Here is a 26,697-nt window from a genome sequence, read left to right as displayed (position 1 = left end):
TAATGTGCGTTTGCTGTGGGGAAAGTACAGTTGTCTGTACAGTGGACAACTATAAGCGCATCTAGATACTTTGCACCGTGCGCTATGATGGTGTTGTTTTGTGCAGGCATTTATGAACATGGAAAACAGACAGTGAAGAACTATATTTTTCATTACCAAGGTTGGAGTTGAAACCAAAACGTAAAGTGAAACTTAATGGTAGCTTGCACTCACCATCACCCTGCAGTCAATAGGTATTAATCCACATAAATCCCAATGCAATGATTGTATAAAAAATATTTAACATAAATACAATGGTATGCAATGTATGCAGGCCTCCACATCTTATCACTGTGTGTATATCAACATTCAAACATGTTTCCCACTTGAAACAACATTACAACAGAAATAAATAATATGTGCACATACAGTACAAACATATGCTGGCAGTAAACATGCCTGATGGACATTCTTGCTGCTGTGATGTTAAAGTTTTTTATGGCTCAAACAGAAAGAAAGACAAAATCACACCGCTTGATCTGAACTCATTTAAACACAGACACACGCTGAGAGTCAGACACACACACACACACACACACACACACACACACACACACACACACACACACACACACACACACACACACACACACACACACACACACACACACACACACACACACACACACACACACACACACACACACACACACACACACACACACACACACACACACACACACACACACACACACACACTGTTTTAACACCATTCAAAGCCAGTGATGTTGGCAGACTTCATGTTTGCCCTGTTTTTATCAAATTAAAGGCAGTGAAATCTCCAACCAATCAATGATGAAACTGCACTAACACACTCCAAGGCTCATTTGAATAAAACTGCTGGAACTTAATGAGGAATGTGTGTTAGTGTGTGAGAGTGTGCCAGAGCAAAAACAAAAACAGAGGAGGGCACCGTGTTGTGTTGAGCTGTTTGTGTGTGTGCAGTGGTGGGTTCTTCCCTCATTTGAAATGTAAACGTTATATGATTAAAGTTGAAACTTGAAAGTGTGTGTTGGCGTTTGTAGGTGTGTGGGTGGGCCTGTGTGTGTGGTTGTGGAAATGCAGCTCTTCCTATCATTTGAAATGTAAACATGATGTGATTAGAGCCAAGACCAACCTAAAGGCATCATGCTAATGAACAGCTGTACTGCATGTGTGTGTATGCTGCATTGTTATGTGTGTGAGTGTGTGTGTTACAGCCCTATAATTACATAGTGGAATTTAAAAGCCAATTAAACACTTAAAATGTGGATGGAATCATATTATGGTATCTAGTAAACACTGGTGCACACACAGAGGAAAGTGTGTACAGTATTTTCTTGCGTCATTGTGTGTGTGTGTTTGTGTGTGTGTGTGTGTGTGTGTGTGTGTGTGTGTGTGTGTGTGTGTGTGTGTGTGTGTGTGTGTGTGTGTGTGTGTGTGTGTGTGTGTGTGTGTGTGTGTGTGTGCACAGTTGTATGAAATTGTGCACCACTGCATCAGTGTTTGAGTATGTGGTGTGCTTGTGTTGGTTTGTTATAGCCAATAATTAAGTCTCTAATTGCTACTCTCAATCATCCAGTGAGCCCCACACACACACACACACACACACACACACACACACACACACACACACACACACACACACACACACACACACACACACACACACACACACACACACACACACACACACACACACACACACACACACACACACACACACACACACACACACACACACACACACACACACACACACACACACACACACACACACACACTAAGGATAAGGCAGAGGGACCATTTGCTAGGAGCAACAACAAGGAGAGAACCGTTTCATCACATAACTTTCCTTTCTTCCCAGAGGCCACAGAATGTGTTATAATGCGTATACACATAACAACATTGAACTACTGTGTGTTTCATAGATCACAATTGTATTTTCTAGCATCAGTGTGGGGTAGGGCAAGTTTTTTTAAAGAACATACAGTATATAACTGCAAGTGGGACTCAACAATAGCTATGTGATTTAAAGTTGGTAACAGAGTTGGCCATTATTGACATTTACAAAAACGCTTACAGTATGTGCCGCATATCCACCAACATACTCACATGTTATTGTCTTCATACACTGAAATGAGTACATAATAGTCTAAACAGTATAGGTGACAAACTGGCAGGTACAGTAGACCAGTGGTTCCCAACCTGGGATTTTGTTACATATAATTGTAACGCAATACATGATTGTCACTAAAAGCCTTGTCTCTACATTACAATAAAATATAAAAAATAATTGATTAATTAATTTTAATAAAAATTCAAGTTAGTAGCTATTAAAGGCATACAAAGACAGAAATGTATAATTCTTTCTTTAATAGAAATGTTTCTTCTGCCCGTAAAGTGTCCAAACCAGGATTTTCTGGATAAGCGCATTTTTAAAACATAGTCATCGTCCATGCCGGTTTCAGTTGGATTATTTGTCACAGTTGCTCCGATCAGATCGGTCTCCTCCATTTTGTAGATTATTTACGACTTTTGTATCCACATAAACACATCGGCAAAATCTGGTTCACTGTGAGCATGTGATTTAAACAGTTTAATCCCTTTGTGAATTGTTTCCACCCTTTAATTTCTTCATACAGCGGGAATCCAAATGAATGAATCCTGAGTCCAATAACCATCAAAGTCACTCCAATAGTGCTCCTTAATTACGTTTTCATCCTCCTTTCACAAAATACTTCACATTCATCCAGTTTGGGACAGTAGTTGTAGCATTTTGAGACTTTGAAACTTTAATTACCGCTGTTGCGCCCCCCCCCCCCCCCACCCCCCCTTGTGTGTGTGTGGGGGGGCGCAACTTCCAACAGGAGTCATTTGGGGGGACTCTTGGAAAAAAGGTTGGGAACCCCTGCTGTAGACTATTGTTGGACTCATAACACCAGGGTTTCTTCAAGTGTGTTTCATTAACTTTATTTAAAATTAAAAGTTCCACATCATGTGAATTAGTTTATATTGAGGGGAGGCTGTTTTATCAACACCTGTTTCCAAAGACAAAGATGAACTTTTAAGCTCACATAGAGGAAGTAGTTTATACAATCTCATCCAGGACACACTGCACCATACCTTTCTTCCACATTTGGTTGAAGAATGTTATTTTTAAGAGGTAAACACAGGGATGAGAAACAATTGGCTAGTCGGGGCAGAAGGAAAAGGAGATAGAGCTGTGATTTATTTTATGTGGCAATTATTTTCAAGAGCAACCCCAGCACAGAAAGACAGTGACCTGCAGGATCAAAGACAGCTTGAACAGAAGGTCTGCACATCGCTTGTCCACTGATAAAACATAAGATCCCACATAGATAAACACGGATGGCCTGGAATCCCTGCAGGAGAAGAACTGATTCTCCCTTTAGACTTCAGAGATAACCTTTTTCAGTGGAGCGTGTGTAAAGGCTGTGACTGTGATGTCGCAGAAGAAAACACACATCACAAGCTGGTAACACAGCAACTGATGCAGAGCTGAGGGAAGAGATGCTGTGACAAAAACAAACTGAGCTGAAGTGAACAACGAGTTACACATGCAGAGAGAGACACTGTGTGAAGCCAGGGGTGAACAATCAGGACTGTACCGCAAAGTCCTTCCAGTGAGATAATGGTTTACATCAGAGGGGACATATCCTCTTGCCTGAAGGAAGTATTACAACCTTAAGCTGTGGATACATCTTGTTTGTGGCTAAACAAAAACACGAAAGCATTCCAAACTTTAAGTGTTATTTGCTAACTAGCTGCGAACTAAATAAAACAAACTGAATCCTTGCAGCCTCTCATCTTGGTGGGTGACTCTTTATCGCCATGGTTACTAATGCTGCAGCCTGCTGGATCCGTCTTTATTGTTAGAGCAACACTTTGTACCAGCAGCTGGCCGTCGGCCCACAATCCATTGTGTCTGAGCTACAGTTCCCATTAGTGCAGGGGTGTCAAACTCAAGGCCCGGGGGCCAAATCCGGCCTGCGACTTCATTTTCTGTGGCCCCACAAGAGCTTGCAAAGAATATAATGTGTCTATTATGAGGTTACATGCCACTTTACAGAAGCACGTTGCCCGTAAACGACATGTCCCACAATGCATTTAAATTAGATTTTTTTCTCAGAATTTGACTTATTTTGTCAAAATATGCCTTTTTTCATAAAATGTGCCTTTTGCTCAAACATTTGTTTTGGTTTTAAATGTCACTTTTTTGTTTTGTTTTTCCAGAATGTGGCTTTTCTTTTAAAATCATATTGTGACATTCTCACTGAAGAGACTTGCAATTATTTGCCCTAGACTTGCTTTCAGACGTAGTTAATTATGAAGTTATAATAATAATCCAATGCAGAGGCAATAATGTAATATAATAAATTATTTTATATATATTCAATATTTATATATGTATTTTTGGTCTTAAAGTTACAACCGACCCTTTGAGTGCAACCATAATACTGATGTGGCCCCTGATGAAATTGAGTTTGACACCCCTGCATTAGTGAGTTAAAGAGGAGGCAGAGAGGTGTTCAGGTTGTCTCACTCCAAGGATGCCTCTCCTTCAAAAGGTGGGGCTAATAGGATTTTAATAAATTAAGGCCGTAGTCAAACAAGGTCTCAGATTTTTGTTGACCTTGGGTGGCAACACAAGTCTGACACTTTTCTCATCAAAGTACTGCTTTTAAATCCAATTCAACTTGTTGGTCTTTCTGAAGATGCTACAGTTACACGTATGGCGCATTTACACTGCAGACCTCGCTCGGCCTCGCTCGGTTTGGTTAGGCCTTATTAGGCCCGGCTCACTTTTATGCTGCGCTCACATTACAGTTTAGGAACTGGGGTAGTATCTATAGTAACGCAGTGTAGGCGGAGCCGTGACGTCATCTTCAATGAGCGCCCCAGAAAAACAAGACAGCCGTTAGCTCTTAGCACTCAGAGCTCACAGCTCCTCATATCTGTTCAGAAACTAGACAAAAGTTAAACAAGTACAAACCACAGACTGTCTGTGTCATGGCGAATACAGTCGCTGGTTTATTTATGTCTGTAGGCCGTTGTTGTGAGTGTGGACGGTCGGAGCATATATAACGTTAGCTTAGCCATTTAGAAAACACGCATTTTAAAAGGTTTTTCGCCTGCCGTCTGTCTGCAGACTTGTCAAAGCATTAATTCATGGTTTTTACTAACTGGTATCAGTATGTTGTTACTTCGGCATCATTTTGAAACGTGTATTACAATTAAATCACGGTCAAATATGTTCATCTTGTTGTAGATGTAGCCCCCTTGAGAGCGATTCTCTCTCTAGTTTAGCAGACTCAGCCCTATTTGTTGGCCTCGATAGAACCACGATTTAGTCGGGCCAGAAAAAAGGTGAAAAAGTAGCCCCAGGCCGGAACTAGGCCAAGTGTAAGCGCAACCAAAAACAGGCCCCGCACGGCTCGGCACGCTTAAAGCGAGCTCCGCGCTGTAGTGTGAATGCGCCTTTAATATCATAACCTATATATTTTTCTCTTCTGACATTACCCACATGGATTGCTTACATTTAATTCAGAGTGATGCAATGTGCTCCGGTGACAAATACAAACAACAGTACACAGATAAACCTGGAAATGGTGGTTTTCAGGATATGGAGGCAGTTAATGGTGTTTGTTTCGTCTACCTCGAGCTCCCAGCAGTGTGTCCCTGATGAACTGCTCCAGGTCCTCAGCTCGTTTATGAATCCTGTCCGCATCGTCCTCCACCTGCTCTCCGTCAGCAGACACCTTAGTGGCCTAAACACACACATGCACAAACACACGTCGTAAAATAATAATAAACAAGTGTTGAATAAGTGAACACATTGACTTCTGTCTAACAAACGAAGGGAAGAGACGGAGGTCTTACAGGTTTGACGGAGGAAGATGGCAACACGTACACATATAGAATCAATAGTATTGCGTGTGAGCAGTCTGGTCTGTTATCTGTCAGTTTTTCAATTATACATGTGCACTCAAATACTGCAACGTACTGTACACACATAGATACATGAATTATTGATCTAAAAAATAAAACATATAAATCAAATATTAACGCATACACAGAGATGGATGATTCTTTGACAGATATGAAAAAGCATCATAAGACACACACATACACACAGAAAGAAAGAAAGAGAAGGTAATTATTGTTGTGATTTGACAGGACCAGGCTGTATCATTTTCACTGGTGTGTGTGTGTGTGTGTGTGTGTGTGTGTGTGTGTGTGTGTGTGTGTGTGTGTGTGTGTGTGTGTGTGTGTGTGTGTGTGTGTGTGTGTGTGTGTGTGTGTGTGTGTGTGTGTGTGTGTGTGTGTGTGTGTGTTTGTGTGATGGGCCGTGGGAGATAGCGCTGCTGTCAACAAATGTCAAGGCCCCGGCCCCTAAAAGGGTGTAGCTTGACAGCGTGAATGTGAGTGTTATTTTTCTCCACTTGGCACTTGTCGACCCCCTGCACTCAAGAATTTTTTTTCCATTTAGGTGAACTCCTCTTAGAGACATAGCTGTGAATCCGAGCATTTTAAAGTAAAGGAAATAAAAGTAAAAAATTAAAGTAAAAGTTGATATAGTTTTTTTATTCTGTTATGAGAGTGAAGACATTAGTTTTGGCTGGATATACTTTTAAGATACTTTCAAGCATTAATGGGTTCTCAATTTGATCTGCCATGCAAAGGCCTTCTGTTTACAGATCTATGTAAACATGGTAGGGTTTAAATGACAGTGATCCCGGTCTAGAGTCAAATTCTTCCATTATATTGTTTCATTATGTTGCCCAAGTTTATTATGCATGTGATCATTTAACCGAAAACTTGATTTGGATAGGCATGGTATAAAATGATGTTGACAACTACTACTACAATGGTGCTTCTGATGTGTTTTATACACAAGGGTGAAATTGAGCACAAAGGTGGTGGGATTCACTTCCTGTTTTCAACATTATTCTGCTGATTGACAGTTGGAGGCGTAAACAGATAATTGGCAAAGGGACTTTTATTTGGTATCCCTACAGGATACCTTCTTCAGTTCATAATCCAAATGAGGGGGGGTCGCTTTGCTTAAACCGAGTTCTCAGACAATTTATTAGCAATGATACATATATTAAATGTATTTGTGTTCGGTCAACTGACCACAATGCAAACCTTGGGTCAGGTGGTTTTGCAGAAAAAATTGAGTGTTAACTGGTGCCAAAAATGTTATTTCAATTTTTAAAACTAAAATAAAAAGCTGATGCTCAGGGTTTCATTGGGTTTCCTCAGGTTTCTGTTAAAACTTTAAATATGTTTCTGACATTTTATTGATATGTTGGTGTATTATTATACAGATATAAGTGTATTATTTGATGTCAATCAGCATGCTGCAGCAAGCTACTGGCTGGACTGGTTTTTGTGTCTTGTGTCGTTGGTGTATATTAGTTTTGCTGTTAACTATGATCTCACTGCAGGCCGTTTACAGACAGAGGGCATAATCCGAATAAAGACAGAAAGGAACACAGACTTAAATTGAGCTAACAGGAAAACAAAAGTGTGTACCCTGCTGTGTAGCTGGTCCATCTCAACTACCAGTGATCCCATGTTGGAGTCGGCCAGCTGCAGTAATCTCTCCGGAGCTTTCTGAGGTGACAGCATGTGCTGCAGGAGAGAAACAGAGATGAAGGAATTACACAGAGCAATGTCTGACACATTTTGGCTCAGGGCTAAGCTTTTGAACTGCCTGGCTTTGTGCTGTAGAGCCGGAGAGAAAAATATAAGCAAGGCGAGAACGGAATAAAGAAATAATTAAAGAGAAAAACAGAACATACTAGAAGGGCTCTTGGAGAGAGAGCAGCCAATACCATCTCTAGCAATGTTACTTAAAGTGAGAACAAACAGCCATGTGATCTGATCTGCTCCAAAATCGAACTGATTTTTAACTGGTCCGCTCTCGCACTCTTCCACAAAGTTTCATAGAAAATCGGGCAAGACGTTTTTACTGTACGATCCGTTATCTATAATCCAAAAAACAACAACTAACCTCTGTGGTAATAGAAGACAAACTATTTGAAAATGTCACAGCAAACATAGTTAACAACGTCAATTGTTTAAAAATATGTGCAAATGATCACGTTTTATGATATCAATTAGTTCTATACACCGCAGCCAATGGTGGTGATTATCAACACGTCAATTGAGGAAATTAAATAGAAAGTTATGAAAGCCTTAACTGTATAATGAGTTTCCATACAGGCAAACAGTTGTTACCTTTAGTTCCTCCGTCATGTTCTCAAAGCGGTACAACACCTTATAAGGTGGAGGGAGGGGCGACGTCAGGGTGACCTCAGTGATGATGCGGTACAGACGGTCCATGTCACTGATCAACAGACCCGAGCACTCATCATCACATGCTGCAGAAACAAACGAGAACACACAGTTAGACACAGCTAGAGGCAAAGGAAGTCAACTGAATCTATTAGAGAGGTTTGCTTGGTTTTGTGTGTGTGTGTGTGTGTGTGTGTGTGTGTGTGTGTGTGTGTGTGTGTGTGTGTGTGTGTGTGTGTGTGTGTGTGTGTGTGTGTGTGTGTGTGTGTGTGTGTGTGTGTGTGTGTGAATGTCTTCTGCAGTTTGACTAGGCAGAGAGCAGTGAGAGAAGAAGAAAGGATGTCATACTGTATATGTGTATTTTAACTTCTGAGTGTGTGGCTTATTTCTGAGTCTGTAAACACATCAGTGTGTGATCGCAGTGACTGCTTGTGTTTTGTGTTTAAGTGAGTGGCAACAGAAAAACAGGTCTGTCGATGCATGAAATTCAGCGCACAGAGGAAAAAGAACCTATTATGAGTTCACACTGCAGGCTAAACACACACAAACCAACGCACAAGCACACGAGGGAATTCACTTCAAATGAGCGCATTCACATTTGTTTTCTTTATTGTGTGTGTGTGTGGAGTTTCTCTTCTCTTCTATAGCCCGAGGCTGATTTATTGCAGAAATTAAAATGTTTGACAAGGGAAATCAAAGATGAATTAAATAAAAATAAAAATTGTTTTTACTCTATCAATCTCTGACAAAACCGGAAAATACAAATGCATTGATGCAGTCACACACAGGTACAGTAGAGGTGCAGTACATTGTTTGTGTGTGTGTGTGTGTGTGTGTGTGTGTGTGTGTGTGTGTGTGTGGGTAAATAGCAATTTATAAAATCCAAGACATTTTAGAATCCCAGTTACAAAGGACTGTAATTCCACAAAGCGTGAAACCTCCTGATCACACTCGTGCAGGGTGTGATTGCACACAGAAAGCCTCACTTCCATCACTGAGGGCTCTCTGTGTGTCGCTGCTTGTTTCCTACCTCTACAATTTTTGGCAATACAAGCCAGAGATTCTCAAATTAGCTCCTTTCTGTCCTTCTCTTCTTGTTTATAACCATATGGTGAATGTCTCGCTACTTCTAAGTTTGCTTGGATAATTACTGGGTTGTTCCACCATGCTAGGTTTTTACACATTACTTTAAAAAACAAGACGCATACTGTAAACACATTTAAATAGAAATACAAGTCTAATTGTAGTGGATAGGCAAGATCTCACCAGATTGACAAACACAACTGCAATCTATGACATGTTACTTGGTCAAAGTTAAATGGATTTAAATTGCCATTTCAAAAGCTCAGTTGAACAAACTATGTCACAATTATCTCACTTGAAAAGGTGAGACTATGAGAGTAAGAGTTTTGATTGCAGTGCCAAATCTCAATGTTTATGTCCATTAATGCATATCATCACATTTTTGCTTCACAGCATATCAAATATATAGAAGTTTAAAGTATCACAACCATGAAAGCTCAACGGATGCCCAAAGCAAGCCTCAGTGAATGTCAAGGATTATTTCAAACTCAGTTTAGTAACCTTATGCTCACACAGGAAACTCAAACACACACATGCACGACATACAAGTGCAATAATACACACCTGTTCTCCTTATACTGTATAGTGAGTCACAACTCCTATGCATTTGGTTTGTTGCAGGAAGGACTTGTAATTCTGCTTTCTGCAGAGATTTATTTTAGCATCATCATTGTTACTGTGCAGTTTATGCCTGATATGTTACTTTGCACCATGACTATACAGAAAAGTCCATTTGTTTTCATTTGTCCAGGTTGAGATAAAGACACAATGCTGTACACTTATTTTGACAAAGGCAAGAACGACCTGTTTGGTATAGACTGTAGGAACTGCATTTTAATAAGAGCGTACCATGTAGTTTACTCACATTTAAATATTTGCACGTTTAAGTCAGATTGCAACTTGTGCCTCAAAATATTAAATTAAACAAATATTATGAGGGGACACCATTTTCAAATATCTTATGGCTATGATTTTGTTTAAAATATGTCTTTAGCCATTTTCTGAGGTTATTAAACTTCCTATATGTTTCATCCAGTTTTTAAAAAATGTGGATGTAGGTAACATTCAATAACGCCAGCCAGGAATTCACATATTCAACATTAGTTCAGTTTGAATGCAAATTATGTTATATTCTACATTTGAAATGAACCTGAATTTCCCCTTATTCAAGACTGCCGACTCCCTGCTTGGTGTCGTTTGATAGGACGGCAGAAAGGGCAAAACGCAGAGCAATTACTCTTCAACAAGTGCACAGCAGTGTGATCGCTCCACTCTGTAAACCATCAGGACTTGTGATTACAGTTTTGACGTAGAAGCGACCAGTTTGGAGTCCGGGTGCACCACAGCTCTCGCAGTGCCAATTTATGAACACGCTTTGTGTCTGGACACATAAAGACCTGAGCAAGCAATTTCCTCCCTGACCTGACAGCAGCAATTTCACACTCAGCCTTATAACCTTTTTTCCTCTATATTCTCTTAGCTCAAGACATGCTAATGGCAACGAATTGGCCCTGCCATTATGGTCATATTAAGTTTAAATTAGCTCTAAATTACATTGAAATTATATTCTAAATGACTTCAATCTGATTCCCTGGCTCCCATGGCAACCGGAGAAAATGTGCTCCGACTGCTCATTTGCATTTCATCGGCAAAATAAAAGAGCACAATATCAGATGACAATGCTGGGTGGTTGGCAGTTAAATAAAAATGAAATACAAGAAAGAGGAATGTCTGTGGGTCTGATCAATAACCTAATGACACAAAGAAAATGCATAACATAAGATTTTAGTTGTAATGCTATGATTGGGCGTGGCAAAGGTGAGTTCTGGGCACCTTTTGGGGTTAGTTTCTTCTTTAACACATTCTTCTTCTATATACTTCCTATTAAAACTATTGGCATTAAGATTTATGTTCTCATAATATAGACCACTTTGTCAGTAAACTTTTAAGTTTCAAAGTTTAAATATAGGCTCCAAACCAGAGAAGAAAGAAAGAAAGAAAGAAAGACAGAAAGGAAGCACCAACAATAGTTTAAATATAAATGTGTTAGTCTTACAGATGATGCCAGCGGCTCCACACACATGCCGGTCCATGCACTGGTCACATGACGTCCCAGATGCCCCGACCCTGCACCGGCATTGGCCAGTGACCGGGTCACATGGTCCGGGCTGCGCCCCCCACACCGAACACTTACACTCCTCGCAGTGGCCGCCGGGCATCCGCGGGTTACCGTGGTAACCGGTAGAACACCTGGACAGAGGCGAATCATGGCAAAGAAGGAAAGAGGTGAGTGCTATTGTTGCTAGCATTTAGAAATTGTCGTTTTTGGTTGAACACATAAAGGCCTTTTGATGAGGACTGGGAACCAATGAATCTGGTCGCAACACAAACTTTGTGTGAGAAAAAAAAATATTCCCTAAACTTTAACACTACAATCTACACATACTGTACACAACAACATTTTTTACACACGTAGCATGATTTGACCTCGGTAACACAGTTCAACATTGGTATTGTCGACTTTTCATAGGCAGTTGATTCATTCCACGTCCTATATCAAAATGTCATGTAAACATGTTTCTAATTATGATAGGGAGATTATGATTTTAGTGAGTGTTTCTTACCTCTCACAATATTTGCCCTCATATCCTTCAGGACAGGCGGTACATCTGTAGTCATCGTAGCCCTCTGTTACACACGTTGGACTGAAACTAGACATGGAAAGATTTCCACAGAAAAAGCTTGTAAATACTTTCAGGGAGCATAATGAAAAAAAGTCTATGTTTAAAATTGCAGCAAAAATAACCTGAATTTACATTAGAAAGGAGAATGACCAATATGTGATACACGATTGATACAACATTCTTTAAAATTCTCGTCCTGCTAGACATAAAAAAAAAAGATTAATCAGTGCAGAAGTTTACTTGTTCTCTGGGTTGGTGAGGGGACAGGCGCAGGGTTTACAGTCGTCATGGAAACCTCGGACCACACCATAGAAACCCGCAGCGCAGCGCTCACACCGATCGCCCTCTGTGTTGTCTTGGCACTTCTAAACATAAAAAAAGAAGTTAATGTTACATTTGTGAAGATATTGCCTTTTATTTTTAATGTATTCTCCAACCCTACCATGACTCTAACCCTGGTGTGTGTGGATGTTACATGTTCCCATCATCCTCAGCTCTTGGCGTGTATGCAAAATGTGACCGTGTGAACAGCTGGAGCATAATTACGCAAAAAACCCTCATTCTGCTTATCCTCAAAAGCTTTTCATCTTTAAACTAATTTTAAAATAAAATTAAGAGCACACTTTCATCTGCATGTTGTATCTGAATATTGCCCCTGGCACAATGAAAGCGAGACACCAGATTTGTTTGAGCATAACAAAAAAGAAAAAATATTGAAGGACATTATTATAACTCTTAAGCAGTGTACAATCCCTTGTATGCGTCTACTTGTCTCAATTTGACAATGAGTAATTGAAAAGACGACAGACGGGGTCACCCATCACCCCCTCCTTCATTACTGACAAATTGGCATAGGGGAGGCTTGTTTTTTGGCAAGTGAGATAATTATCCTGGCACCGCTGGTTGATTTACACCGAGATTAGATGACGCGTATAAAAAAGAAAAATAGTGGCATGCTGGTACTGTTACCCGCTCTCAGTTCAATTTTGGATAATAGAAGCTGTTTTAATCACTGGTGGGCTTCGCTGTAAGGTGGTACACACATTGTCAGTGACACAAAAAGTTATTTCAGTTTCAATCTCCTCAAAGCTGTCTGTTCCCCTAGATTTTCAGACAAATAGATGAAAACAACTAGCAATCAGGTGACTTTTTGTTATCCAGGAGAAAGTTGATTGAGCGGCCGCTGTTTTTACATGCATACAGATTCACACATCTACACTGTCACTGGAAAGTACCTGGTGTGATCGCAGCTGCTTCTGCAGTGCCGAGCATCGCTAGCAGCAGGGGAAGTGGTTGTTCATCTCTTTTTCACCTCCTACAGTTTCTAAACCATTCTAGGACCTTCACACACACACACGGGCATATCTAGCCTGGACTATTTCTGATAGAAAATGTAGTCGACACAGTAATAAATGTCTCTTGGGCTCAGTTCCACTCCTGCATGATGAGGTGATGTGAGACTGTGATCAGCAGCGGCGAGCTAGCTGTTAGCCGCCAGCTAGCTGTTAGCGACAGGAGCGATCTCACACATCAAAGAGGCTTTCTGAAGTATTCATTTACTTTTTAAACTTTTTTCAAGGATGGCCACGAGGGTACAATGACAACATAACCTTATCCAAAATATGTTCAGTTTCTTTTCGGCTATGCTTATCACACAATGTTCAAACTAAAACAGAAACATTACCTTTTTCTGACAGATACCATGCAAAAGTGCAGAGTGTTCAAATAAATGTACAGTACATTTCCACAATATATACACCCTGCATAGTAAAAAGCACAACAATACCCCCACACACAGTCATAAAAGCACACACAATGTACACTCACACAAATATATTATATACTGTACACAAACACGCAGCCCTCTCTGTTTAATATCCCCGGGGTTCAGTCTTATGTGTTCGCCTTGTTTGTTGAAAATGGGAACTTCAATCAGTGGAACAGGAAGTTGCCTTCTAACGAGGCAAGTCATTTCCATTAACTTCCTGTGTTCCTCGTTACCACTAATTACCAAAGAAACAAACTCGTTTAGCATTTTCAATTTAGCCCGCTCGGATAGAAAATGCTAATGACACCGTTATAGAGAGCGAGATGGAAAAGGGCGAGGAATAAATGTCTGGGAGGCAGAGTGAAAGAAATCAAAAGCAAGGGAAGTAAGGAGGGAGAAAAACAAATTGGCAGACACAGAGAAATCCGGGAGAGGTGAGAGAGAAAGAAAGGGAGTGCAAAGGGAGATTGGGGCAAAACAATCAGAGAACTGAAGGTATAGAATAAAAAGAAACAAGGACGTTACAAGGAGGAAGAGTCAAAGAAGGGGAATGTGTTAGAAAGAGAGAGGGAAAGAGGGTATAAACACAGGAAATAAGCAAACAAAACCAATAAAATAAGGCAGACAGTGCTATTTACACCCGGGCATACATTGGATTATGTTTCTAATCCATTAGGTATTTTTGGAAATGTCCTTAGTCGTTGATAACTAATTGTGAATGTTGCTGTAATTACAAATACATAATTACAAAGCTTTCTCTGGTGTGGTTGAACACATCCAAAGACTTTGAGGTGGATAACAGCCAACGTATGTATATCAAGACAGCGCTAATACTTATTTATGATTATCATAAATATGATTCTATGTTTGAAAGTTAATAAATTATTGTTTAAATCCATACTTTCAAACAAAATGTCTTTAAGAACAAGATTCAAGCATTTTACATTAGGAATGTTTTTTATGCCTGTAAGTGTTTTTTTGATTAGGAGTGGAATAAATGATTGAACACTTTACATAATTCCTGATCCTTTTAGTTGTCATATATGTTCTTCAGACAGTAATCAGTCACACTCTGTCATGAGCGAACAACAAATCCCACACTCCACCTAGAGCAAAAGAACATTGACAAATAATTGAGCTACATTGGACGCTTAGTTGTATTTCTTGTAAACAAATCTGCTTTCCAAAAAGTTTTAATAATAGCGCAATTATTAAATGAAGAAAGGTGAGCCACTCGCACTACCTGCAATATTTCAAGTCTTCAGAAAAATACTAATCATAAAAAAAGGGTATCAATTTTCAGAAAAGGCTCGAAGAGAACGCAGCTGCCAGCATCTTCTTAGAGTTTGTTTACAAGCGTGTATGCCAGATAATTAAATGGGAACTCCAATTTGTCCAAAATAAGTCTCTGAGATGGATTTTTCTGTTTCGGTGTGAACCGTTTTTCTCTGTGGTCTTAAAATCATGGGGAAACAGTGAATTTATGCGAAGTCTGCCAGTTTTTTTACAGATCAAATATGAGCGCTGACCTGTGGGCAGCATGTGACCAACTTCTCTCCGGGGCAGAAGTCTTCAGATGGGGAATCAAAACAAAACTGACCAGATTGTGAAAAGGCTGGAAGTGACTAACAACTGGCATGTGCAGATTTATCCCACAAGCCACCAGTGTGATGTACGGAAAACCGACAGGCAGAATATCATGGAAACACACTCTCCAAACTTGCAAGTGTTTCTCTTTTCCAAGTGTTTTGCATTAAGTTTACTTGCACTGACTAAATAAATAAAATGTCAGAGGGAAAATAAGAGACATTTCAGAGCATTTAGAAAATCAAAATACAACAATTCCGTTGATCTGTCACTGTTGAGTACATGTCGTGTTGGGTTTCTTTGCCTTAACGTGGTTTAATCTCCTGATAAGACCATCCTCTCCACTCTTTCCAAAAGTGAGGATGTAACTTTGGGTCAGATCCAGAGGAGAGGAAATTAAACAAAATATGAATGAGCCCCGGGGTCGTTCATTATTGCAGGGCTAATTACAGAACCTGACATCCCCCCCAACACACACACACGTACACACTTTCTTTCTCTCATCTCACTCTCTTCTCCAGAAACTACCTGGCATATGGCAGTATGAGGGTCTCCAGTGGCTGAGCACACATACTCTCACACACACACACACACACTTACCTGGCATATGGATGTCTCAGGGTCACAGGTGGAAGAGTGCCCACTGCATTGGCATTGAACACAGCTGCCCATGCCGGCAGCGGTTGGCACTCTGGACGCAGGAGCAGATGCTGTGGAGCCGGAGCGAAGACGGTAAAAACCTGCAGCGCACTCCTATAGACAGAGAGAGAGACAGAGAGAGAGACAGAGAGACAGACAGATAGAGAGACAGGAGAAAGTCCGAGAGACAGACAGAGAGACAGACAGAGAGACAGATAGAGAGACAGGAGACAGACAGAGAGACAGGAGACAGACAGACAGAGAGACAGGAGACAGACAGAGAGACAGACAGAGAGACAGATAGAGAGACAGGACACAGATAGAGAGACAGTCAGAGAGACAGGAGACAGACAGACAGAGAGACAGGAGACAGACAGAGAGACAGACAGAGAGACAGATAGAGAGACAGGACACAGATAGAGAGACAGTCAGAGAGACAGGAGACAGACAGAGAGACAGTCAGAGAGACAGGAGACAGACAGAGAGACAGACAGATAGAGAGACAGACAGAGAGACAGGAGACAGACAGAAACAGAATGAAAGGGAAAATTAGGGTAAACAATTAGATGTAGTTTTTATGGGGCCCTATTCTGCTCATTCTCAGGTTCATATTTGTATTTTGTGCCTCTACTATGACATGTTTACATGCTTTAATGTTCAAAAGGGTCTTTATTTTTCTCATTTCCACCCTCTGTCTGAAACCAGAGCCCAGTCTATTCTGATTGGTTAGCTGGCCGGCTCTGTTGCGATAAATAAACTGCTCAGAGATGTCCCGCCCCTTAGGCTATCTTGTAAAATGTGTTGGAGCACTAGCCAATAGAAGTATGAGTGTTACATAGTGATGTCATTATGTGATGGAAAGAGCAAGAGATGGCATGTGTTCCAACAGTTATTCCACACTTTGCCTGATATTGGAACACACACACACACACACACACACACACACACACACACACACACACACACACACACACACACACACACACGCACACACACACACACACACACACACACACACACACACACACACACACACACACACACACACACACACACACACACACACACACACACACACACACACACACACACACACACACACACACACACACACACACACACACACACACACACACACACACACACACACACACACACACACGAACTACAGAAATGGATCCACACAATTATCCCTAATTGTTATTTCTCAAGGCAACTGTTGACCACTCCTCTCTCTCGTTCACACACACACCCCCACACACATACAATTAAGAGTTATTCCCTCCAGTAACTTTTGATCACACACATGCACACACCCTCCCAAACCCACTCACTCAACGCACACACACACAAACATGCAGATAAACACGCACACACAGAGGCATGCAAGGTAACTCTCTCTGCCTCTCTCTCCTGTTCAGTAATAATTAATGGAGTCCATTTAAAGAGCCATCTGTTCCCTCTGCTAGCGCTAAACGCCCGTTTAAAAATACTTTATTAACAACGACGGCAGCTACAAATAGAATGACCATCTGTCAGCCAAGACCTCTACGACCTGAACATTTCAAGTTTAGTTGCCGCTTGATATTTAGCTTGCATTTGGCAGTCTTTCAACGGTATCTGTAGCTCCTAAATTATGTACACGGCTCATTTTTTTCTATGACAATATAGATGTCTGTGTCTCTGCCCTCCAAGTTGCAAACGCCAAAGTGAAACAGAGGTTGAAAAATATAGTTTGCTGGCAACTCATGTGTCCCTTTGAGATTAAAACCATGCAGCAGAAATGCCCAGAACTGTTGCCCTTGTGTATCATAAGCTGCCACTACAAAATCCTCATTAAACTACAGATTGAGTCACTGCTATATGCTTTCTGTGGCTTAAGAGAAGGAGCTGGACGCAGCTGAAAGTCAATTGCTTTGACAAAATCACAACTGAGTGGAAGAGACGCTCAGTGAGGCTTAATTCTGGCTGAAGAAAAAAAACACATAAGAGTCTGAAAGGCGTCGCAGAGGCTTAAAACTCTGAGCTAAATGTAAATTGGAACCTTGTGAGATAGTATTGAAAGCGGAGTGTGTGACCTCCATGTTTACATTCTGAAGGCAGCAGACAGAAAGCACTCACTCCTCTGAAGTACTCTGTAATTCATGTTTGGATTGTTAAATCCTGTTTTAACTTCAATATGAACACTATTTATTTTCGTTTCCTGCAATATTAACACTTTTTTCATGACTTGAATATTATGTATGTTCCAATTTTATGTAGTTTGCTTTCGGCTGCTGCATTAAAGTAATTTCATCAAACTAATTATTACAAACACAGAAAGTAATCTACAGAAAACGTATTGACACAGTTATACGTTGATATTCACTGGCTATATTGCAAAAATTCACCTCATGTCTCCCAGTTTCATCCAACAGGTGAAAGGTGATTTTAGATTTTATTGTAAGAACATTTCAGCTTATCGAAGACTCTTGTTGGCTGATGAAAAAAAGAACTTACACAGAAATGTTTATGTCTTTTTTTTATTAATTCAGTATAGAGATCTGAGTGGTTATTCATTTTTTAATTGTAAAATAACCTGCTGAGTATGTATCTTAATCACAATTCTATTTAAATTATTTTAGTTTCCTTTAAAATGAGGAGTTTCCAATGGTCGTATTTGCACTTATACAGTTCTGGAAGTTCTTCAAAACGATATTATAAAAAGCTTTTTGAAAATCCTGTTAAAGTACCTGCTGACTCCTGCAACAACTGATAACTGATTTCTAAGGAACACCTTTGGAAAAGTTTTATAAGGACTTCACACGTGTGCAGTGTTGCGTGTGTGAGGGTGTGTTCAGTAGAGCACCCACCTCACAGGAGAATCCGGAGTATCCGATTGGACAATCACACTTCTCTATCTGATGGGCTTTCAAGGTCTCTTTGCTTGGTCTGCCTTCCTCGGCCACCGTCAAACTGAGTTCTGAAATACTGGGGGAGAAAAAGTCATCATTAAGCATCCAATAATACAGTGAAGTATAGGATAACAAGTATTTTATTTTGAGTTTTTGTTTGTTTTACTAACACTGGTTTGTTGGAAATGTATAATTTAGTTTCTTGCCTGTCATCATGTCAAAGAGGATTCATGCAGGTATTTAAACACAACTATATATCATGATTTGCAGAAGGATTTATGACTGTGGAAATGGCTTTCATTCTGAGATACAAATGAAACCTGTATTTAACACAGGTTATCCTATTACATATTTAAGTGGCCACGCTGTGTGGAGGTGCATATGTCATGCCATGGCATGTGTGTGTGTGTGTGTGTGTGTGTGTGTGTGTGTGTGTGTGTGTGTGTGTGTGTGTGTGTGTGTGTGTGTGTGTGTGTGTGTGTGTGTGTGTGTGTGTGTGTGTGTGTGTGTGTGGGTTTTACCGGCTGTGTCTCATCAAGTTTCCGTGAGAAGCCTTAATGAGGATATATTCCACATAGAACAAAACATCCATGAAGTCTTCTCGAGTCATGGACCTGCCATCTGCGTACTTCCACTCATGCTGTAAATACAAACGCAAACACAAGGACAAATCTATTTTATTACTGCAGTCTATGACCAATGTATCAGACCCTGTTTGTATGGACTGATAGACCTCCCAAAATTAAGTGCCATTAACTTTGATAGTTGGTATTTAATAGAAGAAAATAATTCTATGAAACAAAACTGGTGGATGCGCTAATAGATTTGCACCACAGAGAGCTACCCTTTCTTTCTGTTCCATAACAGGCAGATTTTTCCTTCATTTATTTGAAATATTCCACTTTTATCCAAGCGTTCTTACCTCTGTCATGTCGATCTGATGGCGGGTGAGCGTGCCAATCTGCAGTCCCGGTATGTGCCGTGTCATCAGGATATTAAGGTTAGGACCGCCTTTAATGATGACCTGAGGCTCGTAGGACGAAGGACCGGTTTCCTCTCTGGCCTCAAAGTACACAGCATATTTCAACTGTCCACCATATGCTGTGATCTGGAGAAAGATGAAGGGCATTGATTGAATCATTAATAAGACTGCACTGATTGTCAAAGTTGGCTTGATTTGAGATAGATGTGTTGAGGAGAGTTCAGAGTTTCCTACCATGGAGCCTCTGAACTGCTCGGGTAGTTTCCAGTAGTACGGTTCAGAGAGAGTTGAGGTGAGCACGTCTGTGTGAGCGATGATCTCCGGATGCTGGAACGTCACTCCTCTCCTCGTCTCAACGGTGTTGGCTTTATCCACCAGAGGGAGCACGGTCTGCTCGGGCCTCAGCGCCAACTGGCACGCACAAAAGCAAACAATATGAAAGGTCACCTATTAAGCAAAATCCACTTGTTCCTGTCTCTTATACATCAACATGTGTCCCCTCTGTGTAAAGAGATTCTAAAGTTTCAGGAAAAAAGTTTCTCTTACTTTTTGTCCTGATCCATTTATATAAAAACCTGTGCTGTGAAAATGAGCTGATCAGATTTTGGCCACTTTATGATGTCATAACGATCTTTTGGCTTATGTAACCATTAGCCAATCACCAACCAAGGTAACAGGTTAATTTGTGAGATAGTACCTTTTGGACACAGCCTTATTTCACCATGTACTTGCCACATATCAGGTACATTATGTGAGAGTATACAGGTGTGTAGAATGGTGTTATCATTCATTTGAATACATTTAAAGTGTCATACAATATCAAAGACCTGTAAATGAGGTGTAGAAGTCATGTGTGTAGCATCAGGGTATTTATTTTTTGTTAAGACGCACAATCTTCTACTTTCTTCACACACAAATGATACTCCCCCTCCCTCGTACTTTGAATTTGGCAGACATACTTTTCATTTTTAGCTGGGTTTTCTATCTTGTTACAGAACATTGGACGTCCATGTTTCATCTGTGGACCCTGAGGATTGTGAAACATCCCAACTAATGAGGATGGATCTATAAAGCTTTAAAAACTGCCAAAATGAAGGCACCTTTTATGAAAATATTTGATTGCAACATGACTAAATGCATTTTCAGCTCCAAACACTGTCAAGCTGAATGTCTGAATGCAGAAGAAAGCTTTCTGTTGCAACCTTTTTTTTGACAGTACAATTTCTGTATAGGTACTGTAAGTGACAAAATCGGTCTGACAACATTTTTAGCTCTTCAGCTGAATCTGAAGGCATTTATTAGCAATTATGTTACAGTACATCATGCATAACCAAATACCTATACTATCACAGCTTTAGTTCAGTCACACCTGAACAGTTTAATGTATGATTGTGTATTATATGTATTCTAGAAATTGTGTGACATTACAGATATTATAGAATGATGAAAAAAAAAATGTTAGTTTGTATTTTTGCATCAAAAATGCTGCACCCCACGAGGAATGTTATGAATATTCTGTCCCATTATTTTAATAAATACAATACATATTCAAACATATCGTTAATAAGTCAACCCCGTGGTAAGTATATTTCAAGTTGACCATGTTGTAGCTTTTCCTTAAAGGGGACCTATCATGCAAAATGCACTTTTGTATGTCTTTTCTACATGAATATGTGTCCCCGGTGTTCCAGGGAACTCACCAAGTGTCAGAAAACACAACCCTCTCTATTTTCCTCCATACCCAAATCTCTTAAAAAGGGGCTGCAACGGATCTGATACAGACTGATCCAGATTTGAACACTTCTATGACGTCACAGAAGTGGCGCTACGGCTATTGGGCCAACTCCACCAATCAGGAGGAGACAGCCACGGACATTGCCGTTCCAAAGCGCTGGAGACGCTGTAATACATATGCCAGGCCTGTAGATGATGCTGTTCTCACAGAATCAGCCCATGAAAAGACAGTGTTGAATTGAGCGAAATGAGGAATGGCTAAAATGCATGATCTGTTTGGTATTTTGAAAAATAAAAAGTATAAATATGCCTTACATAGGTATGGTCCTACACTATATTATTCAAATATAGCATGATAGGTCCACTTTAACTGATGAGACACTACTTATCAAAACATTTAAGTATCATTTCTTTTAATGCTGTATGTTGTGTCAAATTTCGATTTCATGACATGCTTAAAGTTTGTGTCATTTTCTTCCTGTTACTTATTATTTCATAGCTGTATCAAGCAAATTTCCCAAGAGAAACCTAGAGTATATAAATGTTGGAACTCAATTCATTTTTAAGTTATACTTCAGACGGAAATGAGCTTTTTCTCATTCCACGTGTGACTGCCTCTCTATTATGCAGTCCGTCCAGGCTATAGTAACTTCATATATTTCTTTTAACCAAAAAGCACTCTTCCATAATGCCTCAGATATTATTCACACAATATCAACATATCAGCTCTGCTGGACTACAGCATAGCAGAGACAGAGAGATCCAGACTGCAGCGGATTAATCTATTTTTGAATCAGTCCACTCAGCCACAACCTCAGTCAATAATAAACCCTCATATTATTCAAGTGATATTAAAATTACCAACATAAAAAGTGGGAGATAGAGAGAATGAGTGGAAGGGGCTGGATTCTCTCCAGAATGTCTCTTACACTCCACTATGTGATCATATTTGAGTTATTACTCACAGTGTCAACATCAGTTTCAAGATATATTGAGAATGGAAAGACATTTATATCAGAAATAATATCTCAATATCAATCCTTGAATAAAAGAAGACAATTTCGCTGGAGCAATTTCTTAAGAAGCTCTAATAAGTTAATTTTCAGGTTCATATTTATATTGTGTGCCTCTACTGTGACATGTCTCCATGCTTTAATGTTCAAAAAGGTCTTTATTTTTCTCATACTGCCTCTTTTCACCCTCTGTCTGAAACCAGAGCCCAGTCTGCTCTGATTGGTTAGCTGGCCGGCTCTGTTGTGATTGGTCAACCACTTAAAGATGTCTCGCCCCATAGCATATCATGTACAATGTGTTGGAAGTTAGCCAATAGAAGTGTTTTCCTATCGATGTCAAACAAATCAAACATAGACATTGAATACATTGCTGACCTTATTATCTGTTTCTGTTATTTATAAGTATTTGTTTTTATTCATGAAGAGTAAAGATATCATATTCTTATTGATTAACAGATAATAGTAAACCATTTCACATGTTCAGGCCTTTCTTTTTAACCTTTCCTTTATTTCTAACTTAGTCCTCTGTGACCGGATGAATTCAAAATGTACACAATAGTTTTAAAGAACATTAAGAAAATCCTTCCACATGTCCATCCTTTAAGAGTAGAGTCCTCTTGATGTTATTTTACTTTCTGTTAGCTTATCAGTGCTTTCATCTAATCTCAGTTCTTGAAAGATTTTTATTTCATTATACTAGTGCAGATCTTTACTGCAGTATTTAAAAACCAGTCAATAGTCGTCCAATCACACAAAAAGTTCTGCTATCAAAGATAACTAACACAAAATAGGCTGTGTGTGTGTGTGTGTGTGTGTGTGTGTGTGTGTGTGTGTGTGTGTCTCCTCTAACCTCCATGTAATCCACCTAGTGTGAGTTTTTGTGTGTTTTGGTATGTGAAGGCATGTGTACTGTGTTTCTATATTGTGTGTGTATAGGGTGTCTACTCGATATGGTGTGTGTGTGTGTGTGTGTGTGTGTGTGTGTGTGTGTGTGTGTGTGTGTGTGTGTGTGTGTGTGTGTGTGTGTGTGTGTGTGTGTGTGTGTGTGTGTGTGTGTGTGTGTGTGTGTGTGTGTGTGTGTGTGCATGTCCCACTCCACTCAGTGTAATCTCACGATTCAGTGGTTCAGAGAAAATCTCCCACTTTCCAATAAACTCCATTTTTCCTGTCTTTCTCTGCCTGTCCAGCTCCCCCTCTCCCTCTGTCAACAATAAATGAAGTGAATGTTTGTCGTTCAAATGAAGCCTCTCGCCACACTCCATCACAAAACACCACGGTTACCACGGAAACGCCAGTTAACCACTGTTTCTGAGATGAAGGGGCTTTATTAAAAAACGCGATGCCACTCACCGATCGAATAATTTACAGACATGGTGTGTGATGGTGTGTGTCGCACTTATGTACGTCTGTTTCTGACTTACAGCTGCTATCTGTAATATTCACCCTCTGGTTTTATCTTGATGTTTGGAAGCCATCAGATCCATAAGCCAGGCTACGATAAGGCCTACTGACTTTGGCGGTCACTTGACTTTTTCTCAAGCATTCCCAGATTTTTTCAGTTGCACACAAACGTGAAATGTCTACCAGATGGATTAAAACAACTTTTTTTTTAAAAGACATACATGGATTGTTGATCTCCTGAGTTTTCTTCTTGCACCACCATGATATTGAAATGTGTGCTTTTGAGTGAAAACTCTGCAACAATTGTCTTGATTACCATGACATTAGCTATAGACATTCATGTTGACTGCAGGATCAATACAAAATAACTTTGTTCTACTTTTTTCCATCACCTTATATTCAAATTTGGGTTAGCTATTAGCCTTAGATTTCTGTTAATCCAAATTAGCCAATGTTAAAGGTCCCATGTCATGCTTTTCCGGTTATTACCCGTCCCCTTGTGTGTTATGAAGGTTTTTATGCATGTAAACGGTCTGCAGAGTCAAAACCCTCAAAGTACACCCTGTAGCGAGTAAAACTCTAACACAGAAAATACCTCCCCAAAACGCCTCGTTGGAGATACGTCACTGTCCATTGATTCTTCCGGGTACCGAATGATGTCATGCGTTACCCGGAACCAAATGGACCAATCCGTGGAGCCGTTACGTTACGTCTGCGGAGCCGTTACATTAAGCCCCCGCTGATTGGTCCAAATTGACCAATCCACAGACTTCCTCACACACACACTCAGTGCAGGCAGCTCTGCTGATCTCTCCTCCCTGGCTGCAGGCTGATAACAGACAGTTGGGATCGCAGCAAAATTCTCTCTGCAGACCCATTCTCACAGCGTTTATCAACCTTTTTCTTACTCAATATCAAGCCACACTTATTGTTTTTACTTCGGCTGTGACTTTGTGTGTGCTCAGGGTGAGTTTGGCTGTGTATCGCTAAACAAGGAAACAACACCTCCACGGAGCTCAGCGCGATTCACAACGTCCCGACCAATCAGAGCACACTGTGCTCACAGGGAGGGTGGGGGCTGGAGCTACTGGAGCTACAATGAGACGTTAAAGGCAGAGAGTGAAATTCATTGAATACACGTAGTTTACAGAGATGCTGTATGAGAAACCAATGTGAGTTTGGAAAATTGCACAATATAAATCTATTCTAGTAGACCTCAACAATGGAATTATGATCAGTGGAAATGGCCATGACATGGGACCTTTAACATATTTGTTTTAGCCATCAGGATAGTGATACCAAGTTAAAGCTCGTAAAATGGGCTCCTTTCAGCTCCATTTTTGTGCCAACATGTTTTTATAGTATGGTTGGATGAACAGTCTTGAAGCGTAATTTTTCCAAGTTAGCAATTGACATGAGAGACATAGTGAAATCCTTTGAAAGTGTAAGTCACACTTAATGATATCAATAAGTCAAACCTCTCTCCCTTCCTTTAGGGAAATCCTCTTGAAACCAACATAAGTAGAAATCATCCCATAGTGTCCCACATTTAGATACAGCATTGAATTGGATGCAATAGATATTTGAAAGGGTGCCAATATTCACAAATACAGCACAACTATATAATCACCACGGCTTCAGTTTTTACTGGGCAGAAAATCAAGTAAAATGAGAACTTTAAATATTTGAACAAACCTCTAATTATCCATAGATAATGATTAATGAAGGACATGAAGCTCACAACGTTGGCATAATGCAGAGTCAGTTGTAGAGAGCCAGCTGTCAAATGTGTTGTCTCAGCATGAAGCTGGCACAGAGAGTGTGTTCAGAGAGTGAAGCTAATCGGAAACTGCTGGTTAGATCCACAGATAACACATCAGAGACAGGAGGGATCCAGACCAGGAAACACTCCTTTAAACTTTCATATATTTTAGGGTGTGGACTCAATAAGTTAATATTTAATCGACCAGTTTAGTTACTTACCATTGTGTATGCAGCATTTGCATTTGTGGAGTCTAAATCAAATGTTCCAATGGTTGTTTTGCAGCCGTCCCTAAATTGTCTCTTAGTGAATGTATTGACATTCATCAAGTTTCATTTTCACTGCAGTCAATGCGACCATCTCTTATATTCGTCCAAAATTAAAACAAATAAAGATAAATAAATAAAAAACAGTAAGGTGTCGCTGACAGTTACCTAATACTTTAAAAAAAGATATACCGGTAATATAGGAAAGCCTTTGCAGTATATACTGTATTGCTTTTCTGACACGTGTCTTTGTATGTGTGTTTGAGTGTGTCTGTGTGTGTTTATTGTTAGGGTTGAGAGGGCAGGCAGTAAGTGTGTTTTGCAAGTAGTAAACACTTGTGTGAGTGGAGATGAAATATCTGTGATGACAACCGTTTTTTTAAACAACTGTGCTTTGCTTCTATACTTTTTAATTTGCCTATTACTTAAACCTACATCCGATAAAGAAAATACAGTAACAGTAAGGAAGTAAAAAGCTAAGATTCACTCACCCACATCCTGATGAGACCCTGAGCCTCTGAGCAGGAGCTGGTCAGAC

General features: G+C 40.1%; 1 protein-coding gene across 1 annotated transcript in view; it reads right to left on the bottom strand.

The window, feature by feature from the left end:
• Nucleotides 1-26,697, bottom strand: part of lama2 (laminin, alpha 2) — a 199,125-nt gene that overhangs the window by 49,415 nt on the left and 123,013 nt on the right. The window contains exons 27-38 of the mRNA XM_079645313.1: nucleotides 26,651-26,697; nucleotides 20,218-20,394; nucleotides 19,924-20,109; nucleotides 19,523-19,641; nucleotides 18,960-19,077; nucleotides 16,069-16,221; nucleotides 12,354-12,478; nucleotides 12,054-12,140; nucleotides 11,486-11,679; nucleotides 8,290-8,432; nucleotides 7,582-7,680; nucleotides 5,699-5,810 (exon numbers count right to left, since the gene is read on the bottom strand). The exon at nucleotides 26,651-26,697 is cut by the window's right edge and continues 97 nt beyond it. Of these exons, the coding sequence (XP_079501439.1) occupies nucleotides 5,699-5,810; nucleotides 7,582-7,680; nucleotides 8,290-8,432; nucleotides 11,486-11,679; nucleotides 12,054-12,140; nucleotides 12,354-12,478; nucleotides 16,069-16,221; nucleotides 18,960-19,077; nucleotides 19,523-19,641; nucleotides 19,924-20,109; nucleotides 20,218-20,394; nucleotides 26,651-26,697 (1,560 nt within the window). The remainder of the gene's footprint in view (nucleotides 1-5,698; nucleotides 5,811-7,581; nucleotides 7,681-8,289; nucleotides 8,433-11,485; nucleotides 11,680-12,053; nucleotides 12,141-12,353; nucleotides 12,479-16,068; nucleotides 16,222-18,959; nucleotides 19,078-19,522; nucleotides 19,642-19,923; nucleotides 20,110-20,217; nucleotides 20,395-26,650) is intronic.

Source organism: Notothenia rossii (assembly GCF_949606895.1).
Source record: "Notothenia rossii genome assembly, chromosome: 8".
NCBI classification, from domain to species: Eukaryota; Metazoa; Chordata; class Actinopteri; order Perciformes; family Nototheniidae; genus Notothenia; species Notothenia rossii.
The sequence above is the reverse complement of the archived record's forward strand: the minus strand, read 5'-3'. Positions and strand labels throughout refer to the sequence as shown.